This window comes from Galeopterus variegatus, unplaced genomic scaffold (genome assembly GCF_000696425.1).
Source record: "Galeopterus variegatus unplaced genomic scaffold, G_variegatus-3.0.2 Scaffold449, whole genome shotgun sequence".
Taxonomy (NCBI): domain Eukaryota; kingdom Metazoa; phylum Chordata; class Mammalia; order Dermoptera; family Cynocephalidae; genus Galeopterus; species Galeopterus variegatus.
In genome coordinates, this window is record NW_007726560.1 from 86,648 (window position 1) to 94,590 (window position 7,943).

General features: G+C 58.1%; 1 protein-coding gene across 1 annotated transcript; it reads right to left on the reverse strand.

Annotated features, from left to right (window-relative positions):
• Positions 1–922: 922 nt before the first annotated feature.
• NOC4L (nucleolar complex associated 4 homolog (S. cerevisiae)) lies at positions 923–7,943 on the reverse strand. The gene is made up of 15 exons (XM_008568871.1): positions 7,824–7,943; positions 7,435–7,555; positions 6,505–6,611; positions 4,603–4,710; positions 4,195–4,344; positions 3,994–4,093; positions 3,815–3,849; positions 3,165–3,215; positions 2,855–2,966; positions 2,425–2,485; positions 2,084–2,194; positions 1,775–1,935; positions 1,558–1,640; positions 1,167–1,280; positions 923–1,085 (listed from the first exon to the last, which is right to left on the reverse strand). Exons 1-15 carry the CDS (start codon positions 7,938–7,940, stop codon positions 966–968), a joined length of 1,551 nt encoding a protein of 516 aa, XP_008567093.1. The 5' UTR covers positions 7,941–7,943; the 3' UTR covers positions 923–965.

Genomic DNA, 7,943 nt, shown 5'->3' on the forward strand with positions numbered 1-7,943 from the left:
CTCTGGGGTGGATGTATAGGGGAGAGGACATGTGCAAGGAACTTTGCCTGGACAGGAGGCTGCCCAAGAGGCAGGCCCCAGAGAGCAGCTCAAGTTTCTCCCTCTTCCCTTAGGCAGCAGAAGCGATGCCAGCTGTCCCAGCATTCACCCCTCCTGCACCCTCGGCAAGGCCCTGACAAACCCACATGTTCTGGTACCACTTGCTCCCTCCTCCAACCTTGAACAAAGGAAGTTTAAAACATGGAAACGTGGGGTCCCTACTGTGGGTAGTACACGGGGACCCTGGAGATGAGCACATTGCCATAGGACAAGGCTGTCAGCTCCCTGCTGCCCATTGAACGGGCCAGCCTCAGCAGGTGTGAATGGTTCAGAGTGACTCCCTCCGATGAGGCCGGACATTTGCCCCTGGAACTCTACGTGAGGCCACCGCAAACCTGGGACCTCAGGTGGTTCCTGGAACAAAAGCTTCCTGCTGGGGGCTCAGCCAGGGCAGGATGCACACACCCAGCCCTCCCCACCACACCCAACCAGGGCAGAGAAAGCCCCTCCTGTCACTTCACAGACAAGTCCAACTGCAGCAGAAAAGGCCCTGTGATGCTGCACCAGTGGGGACACCAGGTCATTGGCCTGAGAGGATCTGACGCAGCGGCCGGAAGGGGGGATGTGCCTGGCCCAGCACACCTGTGACACAGCTGTCCAGAGCCCCCAGGGCAGAAGCCACAACCACCAACACAAGCTCAGGGTGGTGTTTAGGCTCCCCCCACCTCAACGCTCCCCTGGCAGACAGAGATCTGGACAGCACCTCCCCGCCCTGTAGTCGGGCGCCTTCCAGCCCAGCAGAGCTGCAAATTCCGGTGCTTCAGGCACAGCCCCCACAAAGCAGCCCAGGCCCTCCCAGGCCCATATCCACCTGGAAACACTCTCCCGGAAAACCATATATTTGCTGGAGTAGAAGGGAGCCGGGGTCAGCAGAGCGTGAAGTACTGGGAACAGAGGTCCTCCCTCCGGCCTAGCAGGCCCTGGACTGGGATGAACTCCAGTGGCACTGGCTCAGGCTTTTTCTTCTTCAGGTCCCACTCGAAGATCTGTAAATGACAGATGGCAGCTCTCAGTCCACTCTATGTGGCCCCCACGGCTCCAGCTTCCCCACGCCCCACGTCCCTCACCTCGTATGCAGTGAGCTCCAATAGTGGCGCAATGCTGACCTCAGGCATGGATAGCACCTGGTTGATGGCACTGGCAGCTCTGGACACCTCAGGGTGGTAGTGCTGCTGGAGGGTCTGGGAGAGACATGGAACCATCAGCCACCACGATGCAGGTATGTACCTAACCACAGGTGGGGGGAGCGTGGAACCCTGGGCAGAGGGATGCCACACTAGGGACAGACTCAGGGACAGAGGCAGCTTCTTATGGGGAAGAGCTCCAAGGAAGCAGGACACCATGGGGCCCCAGCTATGCAGGTCTGTGGGGGGTTGGGAAAGCTTTCTGGTGTGGCCAGATGGGGGGACGGGCTCACATGGGGGCCCAGGACAGGTTGGGAGGTCCCAGCACACTCACCCGCAGCTCCCACAGGGAGCTCTCCAGGGCCCGGCTCTTAGCAGGGTCCTCCTCTTCGGGGTCGTAGGGGTCAACGTCCAGCTCTAGGGACAAGATCCAGGCTGTCACTGCTGTCTAGTCTCTGGGACCAGGCCCTGGGCCACAGGAGCTGGGGAGGGCCCACGCCAGGTGTCCCCGCCTGACTCTGGCTCAGCTTTTGTCTGCCTACCACACTCACCAGGGCCTTGCGGGCGGTGCGTGAGGACCCGGCAAGCAGGGTGTCTGCGCAGTAGGTTGCAGATGAAGGGCAGGACCATGAGCAGGGCCTCGGGGGGCGCTGTCAGGGCCAGGCGTGACAGGCGCTTGGCGAAGGCAGCCACCAGGTAGGCAGGGAGATGGCTAGACAGGGAAGTGTGGCATGAGACCGTATGGCTCCATAGGCCATCCCTTAACTCCCCAACCAACTGGATCCCTTGTACCCAGCTCCAGGCAGCCCTGGGCCCCGCAGCTGCTCTAAGGCCAAGCTAGGTGGTTCCCTGACACTCACGAAGATGACAAGAAGAGGTCAGCCAGGTGGAAAAACCGGGCTCGGTACTTGACATGGAAGATGGATGGGTCCAGGAGGCCGTAGAGCTTCCGGTAGAAGTCAGGGTACTCCCTGGGTGTGGGGGGATGGCGTGCTGGGACAGACCCGGCCCCCCTCCTCCCATCCCTCCTCTTCAGCCCAAACTTCCCCTGGGCAGGCCCAGTGGGCTCCCTCAACATCCTGACCTATGAGCAGAGCAGGCACCTCCACCTGGGGCAAGGAAGAGACAGGAAGGACAGACAGGGCAAGGCTAGGAGTACTGGACAGGCCAGTACTACCAGTGTCCCCAGGGGGACACTCACAGGTTGTGCTCATGGATCAAGACGAAGAGTCCATTCAATGCTAAGAGGCTGACGGCGCCGCCTGCAGACACACAAAGATAGGGAGCCCTGGCCTGAGTAGCGCCCCTACTCCCAGGGTCTGTGGCTGCCAAGCCCCCACCCCACACTGGGCAGGAGTCCACGGGGCATTGCTGTCTGGCAGGTGCCCACCCCCACTGTCCTCTCCCCCCTGCACACTGGCTGGGAAGGGGCAGCAATGGGAGCAGCCTCCACGGACAAAGCTAGAGACCACACAGGGGGATGGCACCACTGGGCCACTGCTGAGGCCACACTTGAGGCAATGAGCTTCACTCAGCACTTAGTGAGCAACTGGGCCCGTCACCACCAGCTGCTCACGGACCCACGCGCTGGCGGCCGCCAAACCCCACCCACCAGCTGGGCACCCACTCACCCACATCATAGGCACTGGTGAGGAAGTCGATCATAAGGGTGGGCTGGGCCAGGTGCGGTAGGATGGACTCGTGCATGATCACAAGCACCTTCTTGTACAGGCCAAGGGGTAGCTGGGGGCGGCCGCAGGTAGGTCAGGGTGCAGCCTGCCCCACCCCATCAGAAGTCCTGGGCTGCCTGCCCTCCCCAACTACTCCCATTAAGACCTAGCCCACCTGCCCCCACCCCCGCCATGAAATCCTGGGCCACCTAGCCCCCACTCCCCCATGAAGATCTGGGCCACCTCTCTCCTCCCCCCTGCTGGGCCCTACCTTGTGCCTGAGGAAGCTGAGCCACATGGCCTGGAACATTCTCCTGTGCTCCTGCAACAGGGACCGAGGCTGCACACACTGCCCTCTCCATCCCAAACCTTCAAGCCTGGGAGAGGAGAACCCACACACGCTGCTTCCACATCTCTGGCCACGTCCCACCCTCTCCCTGTCCACATCTAAGTCAGGAGTGTCTTGTGTCCCGGAGCTCAAGAATCCCAGGCTGGGCCTCGAAGCTCTAGGCCTCTGAACTGCTATTGAAAGAAACGTCAGCAAGACGAGAGGAAAACGGTACCTCGCAGGCACAGATGGGCAGAGAGCATGCAACATCTATCGCTGTCCACAGGAGTGACCGTGGCAACGAAGAGTCTCCAGGCCCGGTGAGGCCCACGAGTGGCCTCTGACCTCAGAGGAACCCTGTGTGCAGGCCCATCCCTCTCGCACTCACTCGGGAACAACCCTGGTAGCTGTGCAAGCTGCCACCCCTGTCCTGGGAGCTTTCTTTGGTGAGACAGAAGGTGACAGCTGGGCCTCCACTGGGCTCCACACCCACAAACACACATGCACCACCCACATCCCAGCTGGGTTCTGCCAATCTAGAGGGGAGAGGCTGCACCCCAGGGAAGGCCATCCATCTCCAGGAAGCACCTCACCTTCAGATGAGTGACCTTCCACTTGTCTGACAGCTCTGCAAGGAAGGTGAGGGGTGTAGAGTCACCCAACACACAGGAGGGAGGGGGGCTTGCCAGGCTGACAGGACCCAGACCTGTGCCATAGCCCCTCCTGCCAGGGCATGGGCCAACGAAACTCCCCAAGCACCCAGGACACTCACCTGTGCGCTTCACATAGAAGTGGGAGCTGTCAGGCTCCTGGCAGGGCAGGCTCACGGCAGACAGAAGCATGAAGGCATTGTTCCAGAAGGTGAGGGGTACCTGCTGAAGCCCGGCCTGAGCACCCAAACGCCACACCTGCACCACCCAACTGCCTCCCAGGGAGTACCAGGAGATCCCAGTAACAGGAGCCAGCGGCTCACTTTGGGGTGCTGGCTGGTGACCCGGGCCACGATGTCCACAGCCATCTGCATTGTGTGGTACCGGATGTCGTCATATTCCAGGTACTCCCGGAACTGGGAGAGGAGCAGGCTGTGGTCCTCCTCAGACGACAGCAGGCCTCCCACCACCAGCTGGGTGTGGGGACAGGGGCAAGCACCGCTCAGTTGGTCCCGGCAGCATCCAGGCAGGCGAGCCTACGCCAGATGGCCGGCCATCCCACCCAAACTCCTCCCCACAACCGAAGGACCACCCCAGGGAGCACCTGAGCAGTTGGTCCCCCCCCCCCAGGGGAAAATGAGCAGGAGCATCACATCCAGCAGTCCCGGCTGGGGGCCCATCCCAGGCTCCATCCAACAAGGTCCTTCAGGAGCCCCCACCAAAGCCCTCACCTTGAAGAGCTCACGGGGGAACAGGTAGTTGCCTTCCCACTTGGGCTTCTCCAGAGGGTGCATTCCTTCCAGCTGCACAAACTTCATGAGCGTGCTAAGGGCCAGCTCCTGGGAAGCATTGGGGGCACAGTGGCTGTGATGCCCCCACCCTGCAGACAGGCCCATAGAGCTCACCCCAGCTGGGGAACCGCTCACAACAAGGCCCAGGGCTGGCTGGGAGGTGCAGAGAGCAAGGCCACGCTGCCTCCTCTTGCCCCACCTACCGCCAGCCTCCACGTCCCACCCGTGAGTTAACGAGGTACGGGTCTCAGAACGGGATCTGGCCTGGGGAGCGTCTACAGACTGGATCTGCACTTGGGCCACTTGATTGCTCTCATCTGTATCATGAGAATGATGTTGCAAACCTTGAGGACACTTGTGAAAACAGCACAAGAAGCCAGCATGGCCCCCACCACAGGCAGGGATCAAAAGCTCCAGTACCAGGGTTGCAAGCTCAACACCTTCAGGGCCCAAACAGAAACACCATAAAGTGAAACAGACACGTGTGAGAAACTGGGAGTAGCGAGGACTATGGCAAACTGGAGCATGTGTCTGTCTAAAAGGGATTCCTGATTCTCCCTCAAGCCAACCACTGCTGTGAACAAATGTGGGCCCAGTGTCAACAGAGCCACCGATTTCCTTGTGAAAAACCAGGAACTTGTTTTTCATGTGACATCTCCCCAACTTTTACAAGTTGGTAACTTGGCTATAATCAACAGGTTAGCAAAGACGCAGAGAACACAGAACCCTCATATGTGCTGCCAGTAGAAATGTAAACAGTGCAGCTGCCGTGAAGACAGTCTAGCAATCCCTCAAAACGTTCAATGTAGAGTTACTGCATAATCCCGCAATTCCACTCATCAGATGTATCCAAGCAAAATGAAAATGTTCACACAAAAATTTATACACAAGTGTTCACAACTCCACTGTTCATAACATCCAAAAGATGGAAACGACCCAAATATCCATCAACATGTGAACGGATAAACAAAATGTGCCGTGCCACACAATGAGATGTTATTTAGCCATGTAAAAGAACATAGCACTGACACACAGTACAACATGGATAAACCTTGAACATGTCATGCTGAAAGAAACCAGACACAAAAGAACATAGATCGTATAATTCCGCTTATGTGAAACATCTAGAAAAAGCAAACCCACTGAGACAGAAAGTAATTTACTGGTACTGGCTGCCCAAAGCTGGGGTACAAAATTGAATATGGGGTGTGACTGCTAACAGGTATAGGACTTCATCTGGAGCTGATGAAAATGTTCTGAAATTAAATTGTGGCGATGGTTGTACAACTTTTTGAACGTAGTAGAAAATGCTGTTTTATGCTTTCAGTGGAGAGCTGAACAACATACGAATTATATCTCAGAAAAGCTGTTAGGCAAATGCATCTGCAGGCTAGATGGGCACAGGATAGCCACATTTCTACACTTAAGACCTAAATACTCGCAGGGCCAGCCCGTGGCTCACTCGCCCATTGGAGAGTGCGGTGCTGATCACGCCAAGGCCACAGGTTTGGATCCCTATATAGGGATGGCCAGTTAGCCCTCATGGGAGAGTGTGGTGCTGGCAACCCCAAATCAAGAGTTAAAAATCCCCTTACCAGTCATCTTTAAAAATAAAACAAAAAACACCTGAATACTCACAAGATGACTCTCCTATGAGTCAGGAGACAGAACAAGGCTGCCCACCAGAAAATCAGCCAAAGGGAGGAAACATCCTTACCCAGACAAGTGTGGAATTAGGTGCCTACATCCACAGCCCCGAGCCTCTGCTTTGTAGAGACCCTAGGAGAAGTGGCTACAGAGAATGGACAGAGAGAAAACAAACCCAATGACCCCAAGACTCACCTTGACCTGAAAGGAGGGGTGGATAAGGAGCTCCCCCAGGCGGTTGCAGCAGCCGTGATAGCGATGTCTCATCCACACTCTGTACTTGCGCATGGCTCCCCGGGACCCTGCAGACGGGGTTACAGTAGTCAGCCCACACTGATGCCCACATATGCCAGGCTGGGCCCACCTCAAGGTCCTGAACCCAGCCCCATCCTCCATTGCCCTCTACAAGTGGAAACAGGTCACCGTGGTTCCCCCCACCTCAGACCTGGGTTGGGACCACCAGCCCATTCCCTGAGCTTTGCAAACAGGGAAAGCACCTCTTACCCTGGGATTGCTCCCAGGGACCATATCCCCATCCCCTCACTTTACCCCAAGACCTGGATGTCCCAAGGATTGGGACACATAGCCCAGGTTTAAGTGACACTTATTGTCAGCATTAGACAGCATCAAGTTACACAAGAAATACAAAACAGGGCCGGCCCGGTGGCGCACTGGAGAGTGCGCCGCTTGAGAGCGTGGCGGCGCTCCCGCCGAGGGTTCGGATCCCATGTAGAGACCGGTTCCCGCTCACTGGCTGAGCGCGGTGCGGGCGCAACACCGAGGGTTGCAATCCCGTTACCGGTCAATAAAAAAGACAAAAAGGAAAAAAAAAAAAAGAAAGAAAGAAATACAAAACAAATGTCAAGAGTTATGCCTTGTTCCCCATACATTTAAGCCTGATTAGACATATTCATCTCACACACCCGCCCCCAACAAAATTATTCATGTCCCCCACTAGTGTGCCCTCCCACTAGTGTGCCCTCCTGCCAGCCTGCACACCTGCAAAAACCTATAATGGGGTTTTGGGGCGCTCACCCCATGTTGACTAAGCCTCTCTTCAACTCACTGTGAGAGGACGAGACCCTGGGCCCAATGAGCAGCCCTGAGCCCCCCCAGGACACTCACCGGCCATGACCATATCCTCAGAGGGCAGCTGGCCCACAAAGAGCTCTCCCCGCTCCAGCAAGGCTCCAAAAAGACGGCTGCACGTGTGGACTGCTTCCTGGATCTCCTCCTGGTCCTTGGACTGCGAGGAGAGGCCGGAGGCAGGATGCCCAGCCGGTAACTCGGACCCCGTCCAGGCAGGCCCCCATCCCTGCCCCCTTTCCCCAACCGGACAGCTGCCGCATCGCCCCCCACCCTTGACCCCGGCGTGACCTCCCATGCCTCCTATCCTGACCCACCGACCCCGTCTTTGAATCTCCCCGGGAGGCCGCAGCCTCGGAGCGCGCCCGGCCCACCTCGCCGGAGCCGACCCCCACCAATCCTGCCTCCAGCGCGCCCCGCCGGCCCACCTGCAGCACGGCCAGGATGTCGAATACGGCGTTGGCCTCGCCGCGGCTCGCCAGCACCGCCTCTAGCCGGCCGCCCAGCACCCGGCGCACGCCCTCGGCCCCCGACTCCCGTGCCATGCC